This window comes from Saccopteryx leptura, chromosome 1 (assembly GCF_036850995.1).
Source record: "Saccopteryx leptura isolate mSacLep1 chromosome 1, mSacLep1_pri_phased_curated, whole genome shotgun sequence".
Lineage (NCBI taxonomy): Eukaryota > Metazoa > Chordata > Mammalia > Chiroptera > Emballonuridae > Saccopteryx > Saccopteryx leptura.
The window spans coordinates 30,743,779-30,761,399 of record NC_089503.1 but is presented as its reverse complement, the minus strand read 5'-3'; the positions used below and the strand labels follow the sequence as shown (position 1 = coordinate 30,761,399).

General features: G+C 33.2%; 1 protein-coding gene across 1 annotated transcript in view; it reads right to left on the bottom strand.

Annotated features, from left to right (window-relative positions):
- DCDC1 (doublecortin domain containing 1) overlaps positions 1 to 17,621 on the bottom strand; it is a 394,396-nt gene that overhangs the window by 320,254 nt on the left and 56,521 nt on the right. The window contains 1 exon segment of the mRNA XM_066360544.1: positions 17,152 to 17,318. Within this exon segment, the coding sequence (XP_066216641.1) occupies positions 17,152 to 17,318 (167 nt within the window).

The window sequence follows — 17,621 nt, the reverse complement described above, 5'->3', positions numbered from 1 at the left end:
TGCCAGCTAAGAACAAGGGACTATACTTGATAAAAATGGCAACAAGGCCCTGGCCAGTTGGCTCGGTGGCAGAGCATCGGCCTGGCGTGCGGAAGTCCCGGGTTCGATTCCTGGCCAGGGCACACAGGAGAGGTGCCCATCTGCTTCTCCATCCCTTCCCCTCTCCTTCCTCTCTGTCTCTCTCTTCCCCTCCCGCAGCCGAGGCTCCATTGGAGCAAAAGATGGCCCGGGCGCTAGGGATGGCTCCTTGGCCTCTGCCCCAGGCACTAGAGTGGCTCTAGTCACGACAGAGCGACGCCCTGGATGGGCAGAGCATCGCCCCCTGGTGGGCGTGCCAGGTGGATCCCGGTTGGGCGCATGCGGGAGTCTGTCTGACTGCCTCCTCGTTTCCAGCTTCAGGGAAAAAAAAAATGGCAACAAAATGAATATGAGAAAAGAGATGAGACAATAAAAACAGTAGCTAACATATATTCAGTGTTTTCTATGTGCAGGCATTGTTCTAAGCACACACATATATATATATAGTATATAAATTTATATATATATAAATATTTACTACTATTTTAGGTATTATTAAGTATATATAATTATTGTTTACAAATATTATCTTACAACAATATTATGATGCCCACTTTATAGATCAGAAAACTGAAAAACAGAGGTTAACTAACTTGCCCAGGGCCATGGAACTGGTTAAACAGTATGGCTTGGCCTTGAATCCAGGCAATCTGACTCCAGCAGCTGTGTTCTTCAATAGCATAGAATACTGACTAGGGCAAAGAATGAAAAATGACTCTGAAAACATGCCAGACTTAGAAGTGAACAAAGAGGTGAAACAATACCAATATCCCTATACTCTAAGAAATCCAGGTCAATATCAAAAGTGAAAACAATTTTATTTTCTTGACATAAATGACATTGTTGATACAAAATTCATACCAAAGATAAAACACTCAATAAAGATTCTTATGTATAATTGCTGAAACATTTGGAAGATTCTCTGAAATACATAATGGGTAATATTTATCTAGAAATTAGTTCATAATGAAGATTAGTAACCTCACAGTTGTTCATGATAAAACTATTTTTATATCAACACTTTTTCTTCCCAAATTAAAAAACTGATGTTTGTATTGTAATTTTTAAATTTCTATTCAATTTATTTAAACTCACAAACAAAATTAATTAGCCATTTTTTCCCACCTTCCACCCAGTGCTTGCAACCACCAACTTGTTTTTACATCCATGAGCTTGTTTTGTTTCACATTCCAAATACAGAGAGTTTATACAGTATTTGTCTTTAACTTATTTCATTTAGTATTATACCCTCAAGGTCAATCCATGTTGTCACAAATGGCAAGATTTCATCCTTTTGTAGTTGAATAGTATTCCATTATATGTATTTCTGTGTGTGTATGTGTGTGTGTGTGTGTGTGTAATATATGAGATCTATCACAATTTCTTTACCCATTCATCCATCTATTGACACTTAGGCTAATTCCATATCTTGGCTATTGTAATTGCTGTAATAAACATTGTGGTTCATATATCTTTTCAAGTTACAGTTTTCATTTTCTTCAGATAAATACTCAGAAGTGGAATTGCTACCACATATGGTAGCTCTATTTTTAAGTCTTTGAAGAACCTCTATACCGTTTTCCATAGCAGCTGTACCAATTTACATTCCTATCAACAATGCACAAGCGTTCCTTTATCTCCATACCTTCAACACTTACTTTCTTGCCTTTGTTATAACAGCTTTTCTAACAGGTGTGAGGTAAACCTGACTGAGTTTTGATTTGCAACTCCTTGATAATGAATGATGCTGAGCATGTTTTCCTGTCTCTGTTGGCCATTTGTATATCTTCTTTGGAAAAAAAATGTCTATTCAAACCTTCTGCCCATTTAAACTGGGAAATTTTGTTATTGTTTAGTACACTTACCTTTTAAAGAAATTTTAAAATATGAAAACATATCTTTTATTTACACACATTCGTAAATTTTACACTACATTTCCAACAAATCTAAGTGTCCACTGACATTATTTTCCTTCTGTTGGAAAAACTTCTTTAAACATTTCTTTTGTTAAAATATTTTTGTCTGAGAAAGTCTTGAATTCACCTTCTGTGTTGAAAGATTTTCATTGAGTATGGAATCCTAAGTAAATAAATTTTGTTTTGTTTCAAACTTTAAAGTGTTGTCCTAGTATCTTTTGGTTAAACAGGTTTCTGATATGACACTAGGTATCATTTTTATCTGAGTTTCTCTTTATGTTATGAGATTTATTTTTACTGCTTTTAAGATTTTATACTTATCACTTTTTAAAAAATTTTATTATGATATGTCTTTTGTGTTTTTATTAGAGTGGGAAGGACTTACCTGCTTGGGATTCATTGAGCTTCTTGGATCTGTTAGGTTCTAATATTAATCAAATTTTTGGTCTTTATTTCTTAAAAAAAAACTTTCTGTTTCTAACTCTCCTCATTTTCTGAACATGTTACACATATTTTAGTTTGAAGGTTTCCTTTTCTAGGCATTTTTCTCTGTTTTATTCATTTTGAATTGTTATTATGGTAACCATTAAGCTGAACTTGGAAATAAATCACCTCCAATTCCATAAGAAGATATTAGAGAAGAAAATTGCAGCTACAACAATATGTTTGGCATTAAGGCATTTAGTTTCAGAATTACAAATACCTTTCATTTATATTCTTCTGCCAGGTTTCATAAGTCTTCTATCATAAATTCTCTCAACAATCCAAGTTTATTTCTCCTCATTCTTTAATATTAGAACCTCTTCTCAATCATTTCTCCACTTTCCAATAATCATACCATAATCTCTTCTAGCTTTGTGTTACCCACTCTCCTATATAGAATAGAAATGTCTTTTTTAATTCTCCTTATTTTAAAACAATGGAATATTCAAGACATAAATATGTGACAGTAGTAGCACAAAGAATAGGAGAATTAATAGAAATATATTGGTATAAATTTCTTAGGTCATAATAAAGTAATAAATATCATTCAAAGATAGACTATGAAAAGCTAAATATGTATGTTGTAAATCCTAGAACTACACATATACACACAACATAAAACAAAGATATATAGCTAATAAGCCTATGGTAGGTATAAAATGAAATCATTAAAAAACATTTAATTTAAAAGAAGTAAAAAGTACAAACTAAAAAAACAAAAGAGACAAATCAAACTCAAATGACAAGATTAAATACAATTGTATCAATAATTATATTAAACATAAATGGTATAAAAACTGCAGTTAATAGCAAGAGATTGTCAAATTGGAGTTAAAAAGCAAACCCAAATATATTTTTCTGTAAGAAGAACTTTAAATGTAAAAGCACAGATAGGTTAAAAGTGAGAGGATGGAAAGCTATATCTCATCATAACACTAGTAAATGAAAAAGTGGAGTAGCTATATTAATATAAAACAAAGTGGACTTTAGAACAAAGAATATTACCAGGAATAAAGATAAACATTTCATAATGATTTTAAAAAATAATTCATCCCCACGCCTCAGTAGCTCAGTTGGTTAGAGCATCAACCCGATACACCAAGGTGGCAGGTTCAATACTGGGTCAGGGCACATAGAAGAAACAATCAATGAATGCATAAACAAGTGGAACAATAAATTGATGTTTTTTTCCTCTTTCTTTTACTCTCTCTCTAAAATTAGTTTAAAAAATTAAAAAGACAACTCATCAAGAAAATATAACAATCTTGAATGTATATGACACCACTAACAGACCTTCAAAATAGACAACTCTTACAGAACTAAAAGGAGAAATAAACAAATCAACAATTACAGAAAGGACAATGAAAAATTTAAAATTGACATTTATAGAACACTTCCAATCAACAAAGCACAACATACACAGCACCTTCATTTAGATCATATTCTGAGCCATAAGACAAATCTCAAGATTTTTCAAAAAAAATTATACACAGCATGTTTTCTGGTCACAGTGGAAATAAATTAGAAATAACAGAAAGTTACCTAGAGATCCCCAAATAACTGGAACTTTTAAAATATGCCTCTAAACAACAGATGAGGAAATCACAAGAAAATTTTTTTAATCTTTTGAACTGAATAAAAATAAGAAGACAGCATATTGACATTTGATAGAGATCAGGCAGTGCTTAGAGGGGAATTTATAACATTAAATGTTTATATGATATTAGAAGAGTAGAAAGATCTAAAAACAACAATCTAAGCTTCTACTTTAAGAAACTACCAAAAGGAGAATCAATTAAACCCTACATCTGCAGAAGAAAAAAAAATTTAAAGAGAAAAAAATCAATAAAGTGAAAAACAGACTAAAAAGTAGAAAATCAATTAAATCAAAAGTTGTTTCTTGGAAAATATCAGTAAAATTGATAAACTTCTATTTTTCAGTTTCTATAGTCACATTCTTTCTTGAATTTGTTGCCTTCCAAGTTCACTTGTTCTTACTGAACTTTAACCCTTGTTGAGTATCCTCCTTCAGTGTCCCTTCCTCCCTATCCAGGAATGCTTCAATTGTTTCCACCCAACTCACTGATTCCAGTGCAAAACCAAGTTCCAAAAATGTGTTTGGGTCTCCTACTCTGTGATGCTGTTATTGATGGTGCACATCCAATCACAGAAGCAGTAGGTGGCTGAAAAGTCAAACCATGTCTTTGTGCTCCCCTTTCACTCAAAAAGCCCATAGGTCTGCAAACTTCAGTCTGTTTTCCTGAGCTAGACTAAGATTGGGGCTGAGAAGACTGGAAACCCCTGTTCCTGACTTCACACAGTGAAGCAGGTCCCGGACTCCTATCTCACAGAGAGCCTTTTAAGTCTCTGTTATTCTTCAGTAGACATGACAGATTACTTCCAACCAGGAGCCCAGCAGGCCTGTGGCTTTAGTACTGCTCAAATCTTTATGTTTCTATTCTAACTCTAGTTCTTAGTGATAGTCAAGATATTTAACAACCTCATACATCCCAGACACAAAACAATCACAGCACAAGCCAGCTTGGAATGGAGGGAGGGAGGGAGGGAATGAGGGAGGGAGGGAAGAGGGAGGGAGGAAGGAAAGAAAGAAGGAGAGGAAGAAGGAGGAAAAAGTACATGATGTCTGTAACTTACTCTGAAACATCAAAAATGGTCTGATAAAGAGATGAATAGAATAATAGCCATTTGAAAAATTAAGTATAGTAAAATGTTAATAGAGTCTAGGAGGCAGACATATGGATGTTCACTATAAAATTCTTTAAATGTTTCTGCATGTTTGAAAATGTAATAATAGAATCCTGGGGACATATCTGAATTTAAGAGGTATATTACGTTGTATAGAATAGTGCAGCCCTAATATAATAAAATCAGTTCAGTGAGGCCATGCCAGCATTTCAACAGTGCCTCACACGAGGTAAGGTTAAACCTTGTTTTGAATAACTGTTGATATATATATATATATATATATATATATATATATATATATATATATATATATATATATGCTATGTAATATATATGATGCTATGTAATATATATATTTTTACTGTGGATTGTGTATAAACTATATTTCTTACTGTGGATGTCAGTCAAAGAAATTTGAAAGCCACCAGTGTAGAAGAGGCAAAGCTCAAAGTTCACCTCTTTGGTCTCAAGGGATTACAAGGAAAAGAAGTAAGAAAGAGGTCGGATAGGAAGTGTGGGATGAATGGGAAAGGAGGGAGAGCTGAGATGCAGAGGATCTGGACTACTGTCTCCCACCTTTAGCCCAGAGAAGGTCGGATATGTCAGAAAAGTTGAGAAGACTAAGGACAGAGGCTTCCATGTGGATTCCCTTTGATATTCTGGGAGGTGACTGGACTGAGCCTGCCCCCTTCACCAACCTTGAGCAGAAGTGAGGGGGATAGAGCTCCAGAGTAAATGACTGTAACAGTAAAGGAGGCAGAGAGGAGGCCATAATCTAGCTTTCTTGAGTTGTTTTCAAATGGAGTGTGGAGAAGACCTACAAATTCTCACAAGGTTCCCGGGGAACCAAAAAGTAGCAAAGTTGTAAGCAAGAAGGGTAGCAAACATCAAGGACCCAAATGGCCACAAGTGACTACAGCAGAGGCTGTAGGGTGACCTGTTTAGGCCATGAGCAAGGCAGAGAATGGGGTAGAATCTCACTGACAGACAAGTTAAGGCTAAAGCCTCGGGGAAACCCTGGCCAAGGAGAACACAGCCAGCAGTTCAGGAGTTACATCGGCTACAAACCTCAGCACTGATAACACGGGTGTTAACTCAGTGCTTGGAGACCATGTGGTTGAAGGGACCACTTTCCTTCTATGGCGCCATGAAAACTCCAAATATTTTACTCACATACTATTTAAGAGAACTTTGAAAACTATCAGCATTTTACGTTGATATTTAATATTTTGTATCATTACCTTAAAACCAATCATGAAGGATGTCTTTCCTTGTATATTCTAAATATTGGTATTACTAAATAAAAGTTTTCTTTTAAATCTACCCACTGAGATTAAATACCATAGAATTTTTTATCAATCATCACTTATTTTTTTAAATAGATAAAAAAAAAACCTCATCTTTAACAATCAGAAAGGTTACATGTTCTTTTTTCTCTTCTCAACTTCACATTTCTATCCCATTTCTTCCTTAACAGAAACACCTATATAACAACAAGGAAATACTCCAAAACCCACAAGAAGTTATACATCTAGTGATTCATTCCCTATACCTACCCCTTCTTCTTTGTTGCGTATCTGAAGAGGAGCAAGCCCAGTTGTGACTTAACCCGCTCTGTGCCTTATAAACCCAGGTGACTACTCACAGAGAACCCAGAAAAAGAGCAGAAATATGAGCATCTGAGCCCCTTTATCCAAAAAGCTAAACATTACCTAAAAGAATTGGTTAAATTATTTGGCCTGAATGAAATTTAGCTCTTACTTATCCCCCACTACCATGAGTGATGCCTCATATGAATGGTCAAATCAGATTTAGGCAACATTTAAAAAAATACTTCGTTGCATATCGCATGTAGTGTCTGTGTGAATTTGCTTTCTCAAAACCTGCATCTCCTTCCTTACTCGAGCATATGGTTTCCAAACTCAGTGACTTTTATTCCCCATCCACAGTTCTCAGCCACTCTGGGATCTTAGATGTTTCAACCCCAGGGTTCAGGAAGGAATTTTGGTCTCACATTTACATTCAAAATGAGCCACAAATTTAGCATTTTTCCTTCTCTCCAAATAAAGTTAGACATACAAAGAGATATAGTGACAGAATTAACCAAAGAAGACAATTATTATAAAACCTATGTTCCACCACCAGATCATGCCACCTATATGGTCTATGAATTAATATTTTTAAAACCTTGTCATTATCATAGAAATAGAATAATTATGTCATATTGTGGAGGATTGTTGATAGAGTTAATTTTAAGTATGACCATGTAAAATATACCCAGTGGTTTCAAACTTCTGGGTTTTTTTTCATTTCTTTAATTTAATATACTGAGAACTTCAAAGAAATATGGACAACTCTCAACTTCTGAGAGGTCTTATCTAAACCCATTGCCCTTACTTCCTCAGCATCTTTAACCCTATTTACTCTAAGGTTTCATTCTTCCTAGATCACCAATAAACTCTCTTGTATCAAATATAACCTGATTGAAAATAATATCTTCTTCCCAAATTCATGCCATTGCCCATATAAGTCTCCTTTTCAAACCCTTCCTGTATTTCACTTAATGAAGCATACCTAGCCTACTCTAACAGCAAAAACAGCACTCTAGTCCTATTACAACTTTATCTTGCTCTCTCATTTTGGACAAGTATTTCAGTTGTCATCTATGATATTAATAAAAAAGTATCACCTATATGTGGAATCTTTTAAAAAGTCAAATTCATAGAAACAGAGAATGAGACCTTGGCCTGTTGGCTCAGCGGTAGAGCGTCAGCCAGGCATGTGGGCGTCCTAGGTTTGATTCCCAGCCAGGGCACACAGAAGAAGCGCCCATTGGCTTCTCCACCATTCCTCCTCTCCTTCCTCTCTATCTCTCTCTCTCTTCCCCTCCCGCAGCCAAGGCTCCACTGGAGCAAAGTTGGTTCCGGGTGCTGAGAACAGCTCCATGGCCACAGCCTCAGGCAGAATGGCTCCAGCCACAACGGAGAGTCGCCCCAGATGGGCAGAGCATCGTCTCCTGTAGGCATGCTGGGTGGATCCCAGTCGGTTGTATGCAGGAGTCTGTCTGATCCTCCCCCGTCCCCACCTCTATTCTAGGGGGGGAGGAGGAGAAACAGAGAATGAAAAAGTAGTTGCCAAGTGTCGGAGGTGGGGAAAAAAGGAGAAGTTGGTAAGAGGGTAGAAACTTTCAGTTATAAGATGAATAAGGTCTGAGGTTCTAATATAAAACATGGTGACTATAGTTGATTAGTGATAACACTGTATCATGTAATTGAAGTTTGCTAAAAGAGTATAACTTAAATGGTCAGATATATACATATATGATGTATGTTGAAATTAACTAGATGGTGGGAATTCTTTCACAATGTATACATATGTCAAATTACCATGATGTGTATACTTTAAATATCTTACAATTTTATTTGTCAAGTATGCCTCAGTAAAGCTGAAAATATAAAGATGATGATGATGATGATGATGACGATGACGACAATGCTAGCTGATACCTACTGACCACTTACTATGTCCCAGGTACTGTGTTAAAAGTTTTATATACATTTACTATTTAATCCTCACAACAACCCCAATGAGGTAAGTAGTATTATTGTTGTTACACTTACTATCTATAAAATGAGAGGAGTGATTTAGATAGCTTCTAAAGTTCATTTCAACCATAAAATGTTTTCATTCTATTTTTAATCTTTCTTCTACTTAAGTTCTTATACAACATAGACTCTGTACCATATATTTTTAGCATTTAATTATATACATCAAAGTATGTCCCCTAATAGTTTCATGTATGTATGTTTTATCTCCAAAAGAAGAAGCTTCCTAAGTCCAAGGTCTTAGATAATTCTCCCGTATTCTCAATCCTGGTTAACACACAGACTGAGCACATAAGGTATACTCAACCTCCATCATTTACATTGGTTTTTCTGTTTCTCTAAATGTTTTTCCTTTCGAGTAGGTGAATCTTTTCTCACCAAACAACACAAGGTTAATTCAGTTAACCTGCTAGTTAGACATAGTTAGATGGCAAATAGTTTGTGACCTATGTAGGTTTTGGGGTTTATTTCCACTATTTTTTGTTTTGTTTTGTGAAGAATACAGTACTTTATCTACCTAACAGTGAATTAAACCCAGGTCATGTTAAAAGAGCCTTTGTTATTTCGTTAGTCATAGAATGTGGAATCCAGTGCCAGAAGTATAATTATGGTATCTGGATTGAATTTTCTCCTTCTAATACAGTGCTAATAGAATTTTCAGTGATGATGTTGCCACTGTGTATTTGAAATGTGGATAGTGCAACAGAGAAACTAAATTTTTATTTTATTTAATTGTATTTAATTTAAATTTAAAAACTACATGGGAATAGTGTATTGGGCACATAACTCATCTGTGGCTTGCCAAGATTGAGTTCTATGTTCCAGCACTTTTTATTTCTCCTACTATTCTCTTCTCTGAAACCTACAACATTTACTTCCTAGTGACATATATTAAGCGTTGATAAATAGGCTCTTGCTATATCCTTTTTCCATGCATAATTGGCTTCATTGGAACTTGAAATCTTTTTAAAATGTAACAGGATGCTGATTATTTTTTCAAGAAATCGTGTAGAATTCATTTTCTAATATAGTTAACTTGAGAAAAATTGATTGAAGAGAGCAATAAATGCCATTTCCATATTTTGTTACATATAGAAACCATAAGCAAATAAGGAATTATATTATTTGAAAATCAGCAATTTGTTACGATTGATGCATTCAAACTAGAGTTATTAACAGGCGAGAAGAAACCATTATATGTCTCTTAATGAAATAAAGCAAGGCAACAATTTCTAAAATATTTACACTTAAGAGTTTTCCCTTTCCTCAATAAGTAGTCAGCCTTAATAATCAAAGATTTTAACTAACAATCACAGACAACATTGATCAATTTGAATAGAAAATTAGAAAATACGAGTCAATCCTCAAGACAGTTTGTTTTCCTACCCCTAAGAATATGCCTTCACTACTGTTTTAGTTCTTCAAAGGAAAGGGAAAAAGTCATTCATATTCTTGTCCATTCACACAAACCTCTCAGTGAGCATTATTGTTTTGGGAGGAGGGGGTGACAGGCAGGGTGCCGAGGATGTTGAAGGAACAGATAGGATGTCAGGTGAAGATAGAATGCTATGCCCTCTCTAACCAGCTGAAGACTCTCGGCATGATTGTTTTCTTACAAATAATACCTGTGGGTGTTGAAACTGTTCAGGGAATCTATCAAACACACTCTTTCACTTTGCTGCTGTAACTCTATAAAATTTATTCTCATTTCAAAAGAGTCATAGGCAATAATACCTGTAGGTAGTTGAGTAATTTAAAGAAAATTTGTCAGGTCTTCCTTTACCAGAACAATTCTATACTTATTTGGAGAGCTTGAAATACAACATTTTCTACTCAGTATAATTAAAAATTTCAGAATAAATAAGGACTTCATCTAGTTAAAGAGTTGTCTTATAAATATATGAGTAGAGATAATATAGTTTTAGAATGATTGAGAACAAAACTTTGATCAAAAAAGGAAAATAAATGTTATAATCATTCTCATTTTTTACAACTTTAGAAGGTATTTATATATGAACATATGAGAACAGAAAATACTTAAATAGAAAATTTCATTATTAATATATTAATACAAAATTATTGTTCTCAGGGAAATCAGAAGGCTGAGATTTATAAATTTATAAAAGCTACCTGTTTAAATTGAAAATTTTGGAAGAATAAAGTAATAACTTATCCCGATTAGTTAACTTTTCTTATTAAGTCATCTGTATACATATTATGTTTATTTTACATTAAGTACCATAACACACTTATATGTAGATTAAAAAAACTTTTTCTACCACACAGTTGGTATTTTCAGTCACAAGTTCAGAGAAAGAGCTCAATAATGCTTAGTTTTAAAATGTGTTTTCCATACTAGTTCATTCAAAATATTATAAAATTAAACAATTTTTAAATTAAAACTGTTGATTTAAAGATGAAGACATATTCTTAGATAATTCCCAAATGGAACTTACTCATTAAAATGTTTATATTCACATTATAAAATTTTATCTTCCTTTATAGTTATATTAAAATACCATTTTAAAGTAAGTTAGCTCTTATTTTTTGAAGTAGTTAATATGAATAAATATGATATTTTGATTGAAAGATACCAAAGAGATATAAATAAAGCTCCCTGCTTTATATAACTGAATTACAATATATAAAAGGAAAATCTTTAAATCCAGTCATTTTACAGTGCGACTTAATAGTTTTCATGGGAAAAAGTTCAGTTTTGAGCCAGAGATACATATTTGACATTTGCTAGTATAATTCTAAAAAAAAAATAGAGAAAAATACAGAATTGAAAATTTTTCTCAGGACCAATCAAATGAAATGTTCCATGAAATAAAAGTGCCATGGATAAATAATAAAAAGTAAACAATATTTCAATATTATTTCTTGTTTTATCTCATTCTTGTGGTTGTTTTTTCTTTTACCCTTTGTAATAATTACCTATGCACAAACTCTAGATGGCAATATTGCACTTATACTGTACTTTCAAGAAAATTGTCACAACCGGTCCCGACATAGCCTCTTTATCAACATTTTATGTGCCACGGATCTATAGCCTCTTATTATAAGTGTAATGAAGCAGAAGTTATTGAAGCATTTTATTGATTGCTCAGATCACGAGTTTACTGCCATACTGAATTGGCACCTTACTCGCTGAAGCAAACTGCTGACACCTTTTTTAAAAAGTGACAACTACATCTATTTCATGACCAGAAATCCATTTTCATCTCTATCAAGACAAGAATGCAATTTTCACTTCATTTAACTGATGTTAGGCCTGCTCAAAGCATGACACTTAGAAAAAGACACAAGTTTAAGGTTCTTAAAATACTTCAAGTAACTAGAATGCAGCTTGGTTTCAGGGGAAATAAATGCAATAATCACTCCAGTCTACAAACAACCTAATATTCTAAAAAATTTCCTATCAGAACCTGCAGAAGTAGTTTTTATTTGAAACATTGGCAACACTACATTAACGTTTTTAATAGTAAGTTATATGTATATATTATAGATTTTGTTTCAAGGTTTTAAAGGACATCAGAAAGTTCAAAATTAATATATTTGGGGCATTGGGTTTACCCAAGAAGGGTAAACCAAGGAAACAGTCCAATTTATAATGTACATGTAGATAGAGAACTAATACAGAGTGAGTGACTGTAGTCAACAATGCTGTATTATATACTTGAAAGTTGCTAAGAGAGTGCATCTCAAATGTTCTCAGCACACACGAACAATAGTAATTCTGTGAGGTAATAGGGGTGTAAACTCAACCTACTGTGGTATTCATTTTGCAGTATATGTGTATCCAATCATTACATTGTATACCTTGAACTTACACACTATTATATGTCAATTATATCTCAGAAAAGCTGGAAAAAAGTAGCTGTCATTTTAAAAAGGAGTGTAGTCAAAAATGAAATAGTAGTTTTTTCAGTAATATAAAGACCAATAAATGATTTTGTTTGATCTTAACACAAGACAAACTGAAAAGACGATCTGAAAAGACAAACTTTTCATACTATTTTATAGAAAATTAAAATACTAATATTCCTCTAAAAATAAATTTTGCAATAAACAAGTCCTGTTAAGAATAAATAAAATTCAAGCATATTCTGAATAGCAATTCTATTCTGAATAGAGTTATCTTTTATTATTGATTTGATATCTAAGTATTAAATTTACTGAAAGTGTCAGTAAAGTGAACCAACACTAACTTATAAAAATCTTTAACAAAATTTAAGGACTTTGGTAGAAGTTTGTTTTATGTAATAGCAAAGTACATTTCAGATTTAAACTGCAAAATCAATATATGCTGAAATTGGTGGTCATTTCTTTACCTAATTATAAAGTTACAATACAGTTGCAATTTAAAAAGTTAAACCTAATTTTCAAATAGATTTAGTGTCTGACATTTTTTAGCTCAAAGCACCAATAATGGAAAATTTAGAAATAGCTCATAATAGCATTTTAAAAAGCACCTTGCTTAAATTAATAAACAAAAAAGTCCTTAAACCATGAAAGCTTAAATCACTTAGAAAGAAAATTATACTTTTAACAAACTTTATTAAGTACCGATCTTTAGAAATAGCCCAGGTATATTTTCCAAATTAAAATTATAAAAATGAAACTGAAGTTTCAGATATAAATAGAAATTGTCAGGTTTTCTGTTTTTCCATACCATGCAAGAGTTTAGATGATACCAAAGGATTGTAAGAAATATTTGAGGGTATTTTAATGTTTATTTAATTTTAAAGTAACCAAACAAACTAAAACTTAATTTCAGAGTTGATCATTTCTTTCCAAAGAGTTAAAAATTAGGAGTAGGATTGAAACTTCAAGTTTTTTTTTCTTCATGTCTTAACTACCAAAGGGGCTAGGGTGTTTTTCATAATTAAGATGGTGGTTGTTAAGATATTATAGTTTAATATCCTTTGTTTCTCTCTGAATGTCAGAAATTACTATACTATCTATAACAACTATTAAGCTATCCTGCAAACACTTTAAGTGATTAAAGTTGTATGTTTATGTGCTTTTGTAAAAATGAGTATATTAAAAGAAGAGTGTTATGCATTCATTTCATAAAAGTCGTTAAGAATTCTGTTGGTTGGGGGGGGGGGGAATCAAAGCAGAATCAAAATTGGGACGACATTTCCAGAAATGAATTTTCCCCCCAAATCACGTTTGTACTAAACATCAGCCGTTCCGAACTATTATTTATATAGCCTCCTGGCACAGGTCCTCGGACTTTTATGCATCCCTACAGTGTTTCTGAACAGACTGACATATATTTTGTTTACTGACAGCAACTAAAAGATCTATGTAGGATCATAAATAAAGAAGATTATGTTTAAAAATCACTAATATCATTTTAAAAGGTAGCGCAGGCTTGTGTTTTGGCCTCTGTTTAGCTGTGTTAGGCCTATGAATGACAGCTTCCCTGCTTGAAGCACACAGAAAGCACAGCCTTCCTCATTCACTGACAGGACTGTGGCCTTTTCACACGTTCCTTCCACAGCAGTGTTTGTCCCCAAACACTGGAACTCAACACAATGGCATTCCTACTTCAACACCCCCACCAACAGCACCACTACATAACAAGAATGCTAATGAGACGGAACAGGCCCTGTCTCCGAAAGTGTTAACTGCATTTTATATGCTTTCATTTATGCTACTTCAACATTTACCAATTAAATAGAGTCTGTTTAGCTCTGAGCAGTTTCTAAGATGTTTCACTTTTAAGAAAATAAATGTGAAAATAAAAGGGTAAGTGACTTTATGTGTCCTAAAATAAATCGCATTTTATATCCACAAATCAGTATATATTTAAGACCACACTAATGCAAGTGGGCTTCATTCAGTTGCATGTTACAATCACCAAGTTAAAGTTAAAATTTTTAAATGAATAAGTTCATAAATGTAAAACCAGCTGTTCTGCCTTTTCTTCTAAAGCCAAAGTATCACAGTTTACTCAACAGAAATTTCCTGTGGAGATTCCAAAACAGCAATTTAAATTCTACAATCTTTTGACAGAATCCCAGCAAAACAATATTATTGTTTTTATATACGATCTCAGAAGTGGAATAAATGGAAATGATATTAAGAGTTCATATAACACTATCATTTATAAGCTTAGATTCATTAAGGAAATAGGAACCATCCTCCATCTTCATTTTACCTATCTAATGATTCCTCAACACACTCTTCTATAAAGCTAAATAGCAAAGGCTGTCCCTAAGGTCAAATGAAGTAAATGCAGTTCAGATAAAGTTCATTAATGCTGAGAGGTATATTTGCAAAGAAGTCCTACTGACAAATAAAGCTATTGCCTGGCTTAACACTGAGCGCTGATGATCTAATAATGGCACCACTACCATGACTTTTCTAACATTGCCAAAATTTTACATTAAGTCATAATAACACACCAAAAAAGGAGACTCAAGAATACATAAATTGAGAAAACCTAAAAGAAATAAAAATTTGCATAAAATGCATACTATGCAAATATCTTTTTCTCCATTTTTCACCATTTTTCTATTTTAAGATAAAACTTAAACAAGTAGCATATTAAAACTACTGAGTGCAAAAAGCTTTAAGTTATAACAACTTAATGAAAAAAAGGTTTATTTAGGAATGGCAAAGAACATAAGTTTTTAAATATTTCTAAATTTGGCATAATGATGTAGACAATTTCAGGGAAGCTAAAAATGTTAATTTTGTTCATATTTACATGCAATATTTATTTTAATACAATATATTTATTATCAGTTTTGAGATATAAGGAAACCTTTACATTCAAAACAGTAATTCTTAAAGCATTTTCTTTTCTCACAAATCACAGAATGCTTTTCAATCTCATTCAACTCTTTTTCTCTGTTTAAATTTTAAATATTTAGGACAATGGAAGACAAAACATGCCATAACTACTTTCTGAGATATTTTTCTTTTTATATCTCTATCACTCTTATTTTTAATAACATTTAGAAAATGTGTAAGTTTTTTTTTTAATTTGATGTAAATGGTGCTTTTCTTGCATTGGTGAATGGTCTTGTTTTCTTTAACATTAAATTATTTTAAACTAAGTAGTGAAATCAAATCATTTAATACCAAATAAATTATTGTAACTAAATTGGTCATGATCCATTTTATAATATCATTGTATCACAAAGGTTGAATAATATTTTAGTTAAAGTAATTTAAATATAATAAAATATATTTTATTTAAAATATTGGATTTTTTTCATATTTATTATTATAAATAGACTTAGTTATGATAATTATTAATCCCATTTATGGATTCTATGGAATTTATTAACTAGGCAAACCAATTGCATTTTAAGAATAAAAGTTTCCACAGAAGCTCTTTCTTGCTAGTTCTGGATACCCTGATCCAAGAATTTCCTCCAGTCAATACAAATTGTTCTTTTCCAAACCAGACAGTAGGAGGTGCTGTGTGAACACTGACACTGAATCCCATTCTCACCTCCCCTCCCCCTGCACAGAGAATAATAGCATGATGCTTTCAAAATATTCATTTTTCAGCAGGCTGTGACCTGAGATAATGAGCCCAGTTCTAAACTGAAACCTCCCAGTTAGAAATGTAAAACCTAGCTCTTATTTGACTTGGTAAAACATAAGCTTAACTTCTGAAGAGCAAATGCAAAGAGGACTCTAAAAATGTGGCAGCTCCATTTTTATATTTTAAATGGCCTCAATCATTCTGCTTTGCCATGTGAATTCTACTTTAAAATAAGTTAAAGTCCATGGAAGCAGTTATAAAAATATCATAGTCTTTACATACACATTCACAATCATGGAAATTAAAGGACAAAATTTAGTTTTAAGCTAACTCAAATATATTAATTCTATTTCTGTACATTCAGATTAAGAAACATATAAAATAAATAAGCATAAGTGAGGTAAGTTATTCCTGATAGGAAGTTAATTTGCAATTTCATTCCCTAGAATACAGTAAGTTATATTTTAGTCCAACTTCTACAATAGCCTGATTTTATATGGGGGTTAAAAAAGGCTTATCACTTAAACCTTCAAATGACTTAGGAGCTATTCATTTTCTTATTTAAAGTAACTGTCTGTGGAATTTCCACATAAGAAGGGCCTTTGCTTTGCACAGTATGTAGCAAGAAAAGATGAGACATATGACATCCCATACCAAAAGACAGATACAATTAGCCCCATTATTGTTGGCTTTGAGATTACAGAAGAAGCATTTTGGCTCCCTAACGGGCACTGAGCTCACAAAATACATGTCACAGTTCTTCCATGACATGATGCCAATCATCGCTTCCATACAATCAAGTACATTTTAAAACACAGAATAAAGCAGTTTTTAAAGAGGGATGACTCACCTGTTTATAATAATTTTTTGCAGACTTTAAACGTTGGTACAAGGCCAAAAGAACTCCTTGGATGTATATCTTAGCTCCTGAAGGGCTGAAACCTTCTCCCTTAGAGACCCAAACTGGTCCCCGCAAAGGTGTGATGGAATTTTGCAGGCATTTTTCAAGCAGAGGAACTATGCAAGAAAATAAGGGAAAATCAATTCTTTTGACCCAACCGAAATACACTGCCTGGAACACAGCCCCAGTACCAGAGCTAACTCTTAACATCTATTATTTATATCTGACCTAGGTTAAGTCTTAGAGAGGCAATTCCTGCATTACTAGTGGCCACCATGAAGGATGTATTTATATTGAGACACCCCCCCCCCCACCCCGTGCAAGACTCCTAAGCTCTGTGAGCACACCTGAATAGTTCTGAAGTGTGCCTAACTAGCTGCACAGAGTGTCATGGTGTGCACTGATTGCCTTATCTTCTC